Here is a 3,285-nt window from a genome sequence, read left to right on the forward strand (position 1 = left end):
AGCCTCCCTCTGCGCGGCCGCGCTTCAGCACCGGCGGCGGGGGGCCCACTGCGCTGTCTTCCGTGCCATCATCCCTCAGGGAGTACGTAGGTGGTGAAACAGCATTAACAGACACTCAGGAGGCCTAGAGAGGGTAAATTCAGGCCAGAAAGTGTTTTGCAGATGTGAAGTTGCAGAGAAACGTGGGGTTTTGATTTCCATCAGGGAATCTTGGGATGGAGCTCCATTTTCTATTCAATTGGTGGAAAAACCAGAGCCAGTGCCCAGATCTGGTCATCCAAATGCTTCTGGGCTTTGGGAAGATTTCCGGGAGGTCGTGGGGCACACCCCAGCTCCCGAGAGGCACAAGAGCCTGGACCATAACGTTAATTGGGTGTTTTCCTGCTTCGAACACTCAGGGGTCTTCCAAGCTGGAGAAGGCAGAAATTCTACAAATGACGGTAGATCACTTGAAAACGCTTCACGCCACTGGAGGAACAGGTAAGAACCAGGGAAGCACGCTGGTGAGGAGAAGGAGCAAACCTGGAAGGAGGATCCCCTCCCAGCCTCAACAGCAGGCAGGACCAGCACCAGAAGGAATGCTGTCCTGCCGGCTTCCCAGGGGAGTATGTTCGAGGGGGCAGGTGGACGTTTCCAGCCCCGTTGTTCTTAGTCCAACGTATGGGTCAGCATCCCATGCGTTCGTTTGGAGGTCTGGGGTGTGTGGGACTGCAAGTCCCAGAGACCCACAGGGACAGCACCGCTGCCGAGCGCCAGCCGAGTCCTGCTCGGAAACGCAGCCCGCTCCCCCAGAAACGAGCCTGAGCTGCCTCCTCCCCGGCCACGCACCCCGCAGGGGCCGCGCTCTGCACAGGACTCGGCGAATAAACGAGGCCTTGCTGTTCCTGGCGGTGTTGGGAGGAGAGGGAGCCCCGTGCGGAATTCAACAGAGGTCGTATTTGTACCGAGGCCGCAGCGCAGAGCCTCTGTCCCGTTCCAGTCACCGGCAGGGACATCACAGCTCCAGCAGAGAGGCCTCTGGCTTGCTGCCCACCCATTTTTGGCTCGCTGGGGACGTTGCTGGCATCCGGGCTTCGGTTCAGAGCTGCGGCTCAGTCTGGAACATCAGTTTAGATGTTCAGTTTGACTGCTCCGCAACAAAGGGCGGCGTTGTCACGGGGACCCTGGCACACAGAGTGGTCCAGCGGCATTCTCTGCTTTATTGCTTGCCGTCTCCTGAAGCTGCAAGTAGGAAGCAAAAGCCTAAAAATCAGATGCCATTTGTGTTTCATCTCGCTGATTTTTGAGGCTTGGAGGTGTCTTGGCCTGGCAGGCTTGGTTCTGCCGCTGTCCCATGGCCGTGGGCCAGCCCGCTGTTTGAGCGAAGGCTAAGGACCGGGACCTGGGCAGAGGAAAACGGTGCTGAGCTGTGCCTTGAGGAGACAGTGTGCCCTGTCCTGCAGGCCCAGGGTGGTCCGTTTGCAGAGGGACCCAGTGCCCACCCAGCCCACAGTCACCTCTCCAGCTGCAGTAACTGACCGACCGATCCCTGCGCGCGGTTCGTGAACCTCGTACCGGTCCCACGTGCCGGAGTAAGAGGCTTCGTGGCCCTGGCAGTTCCATCCCGAGGAGGTGACTGCAGCTGCTGTTCTCATGCACGCAGATGTCCCGTCCTTTCAGACACCCACTTGGCAATCTGTTTTGGGAGTGTCACAGGGCAGCAAAGTGCCTCAAGTGAAATACACAGTGTGTTGGGGAGGGTAGTGAAGCCAAAGCACATTCCTGAGCTCTGCGTGGACTTACTGTCGCCCGTGTCCTCTCCCCACAGGCTTCTTAGATGCTCGAGCTCTGGCCGTGGATTACAGGAGCATTGGCTTCCGTGAGTGTCTCACTGAAGTCGTCAGGTACCTGGGCATCCTCGAGGGCCAAAATGCCACCGACCCCATCCGGCTGCGACTCCTCTCCCACCTGAATAATTACGTGGCAGAAATGGAGCCTTCGCCTGTGGCCATGTCCCTTCTGCCCATCCAGGCGTGGCCTTGGTCCTTCTTCCACAGCGCCGCTGGCCCCGTGCAGGTTCCCCGGGGGGAGGCTGCTCCCGCTCCGGTTGTTTTGACTGCATCTTCCCTGGCTTACCCAGGCCCCGCTGTGAGGCCGGCCCTGCTTCGCCGTGTCCCCAGCGACATGCTGCCATCCCGCCGAAGCTTCCTGGCCGGCAGGGTGGCCTCTTCCAGCCGGAGAGCCCGAGGCACGGGCTCGCCTGCAGCCATAGCAGCCGTGCCCAGGATGCCGTCGCCAGCGGGCATGTCGAGAGAGGGGTCGTCCAAGAGCAGCCAGATCACCACCTTCCTCTTCTCGCCGGCCTCTGCCAACGTCCCTGTTCCGCCGGCTTACGCAGTGCCTCCCGCCTTGGGCGCTGCTGCGCAGGGACCTGGAGGCAGGGTTGGGACATCCAGGATCTGCCGTTCCTGGGCAACTGAAATTGGAGCTTTCTGACCCTCCCCTCCTTTTTGGAGACAGGAATTGTTCAGCACTCATTGCCCACAGGCCTAAGAACAAACTCAGCTGAAAAGGCGTCTTCCCTGCTTTGCAAAGCCAAGGATCCCAAAAGAAAATTCCCTTGACTCTTCCCTCGCTCCTGCGCTGCCTTCCTTGCCTCACCATCACGCCTCTTCTCCCTCGTGAAGCCCACGGATGGAAATCACGGCCGGTTCGATGCACTTGTCTGCAAGCGGCTGCGCTCCAGACTTTTCCAGCTACGAGGGAGGGGGTCCCTGCACATCCCAGCCCTGTCCCTCCTTCAGCAACCCCTGCGGAGCAGAGCCCTTGGAAAACAGCCAGCCTTGACATCCCGCCTGGTTTCCTCGGGGACTCGGAGCTGCCAGAGACTCGCTCATGTTCGTTCCCCGTGATGTGTCCCCCAGCTGCAGCACCCAGTTTTGGTGTGGTGGGACAGACGCAGCTCGCCCTCCCCCCCAGCACTGCTGGCCCCCTACAAGGCAGGCAAGAGCCCCTGCCCCTCCCAGCTCCCTGAGCCAACTGCCTGCCTGCTAATCCCCGGGCTTTCCTCGCTGCCTTGCCAGCTTTTCCCATTTCTGTGCCCTGAAGTTGGAGTGAGGCAACAGCTTAACAGGGCTGGTTCCGCAGCCGAGCTGGACGAGGGACCTGCCGCAGCCCTCGCCCTGTGCCCAGGTTTGAAGAGGCGGGACGAGGGGAGCCGGAGGGTTTCACAGGGACACCTGTCACGGAGGGGAAGGCTCTGACAGCCAAAGTGAGAAGAAAAGGCCATCCCTTCTGCCCGTCTCC

The 3,285-nt window shown here is 60.3% G+C and overlaps 1 protein-coding gene across 1 annotated transcript in view; it reads left to right on the plus strand.

Moving 5' to 3' along the window:
* Positions 1–2,475, plus strand: part of HEYL (hes-related family bHLH transcription factor with YRPW motif-like) — a gene marked incomplete at its 5' end in the record, with an annotated part of 3,252 nt that extends 777 nt beyond the window's left edge. The window contains 2 exons of the mRNA XM_010152809.1: positions 399–480; positions 1,808–2,475. Of these exons, the coding sequence (XP_010151111.1) occupies positions 399–480; positions 1,808–2,475 (750 nt within the window). The remainder of the gene's footprint in view (positions 1–398; positions 481–1,807) is intronic.
* Between the last annotated feature and the right edge of the window lie 810 nt (positions 2,476–3,285).

This window comes from Eurypyga helias, unplaced genomic scaffold, assembly GCF_000690775.1.
Source record: "Eurypyga helias isolate BGI_N326 unplaced genomic scaffold, ASM69077v1 scaffold27275, whole genome shotgun sequence".
Classification (NCBI taxonomy): Eukaryota; Metazoa; Chordata; class Aves; order Eurypygiformes; family Eurypygidae; genus Eurypyga; species Eurypyga helias.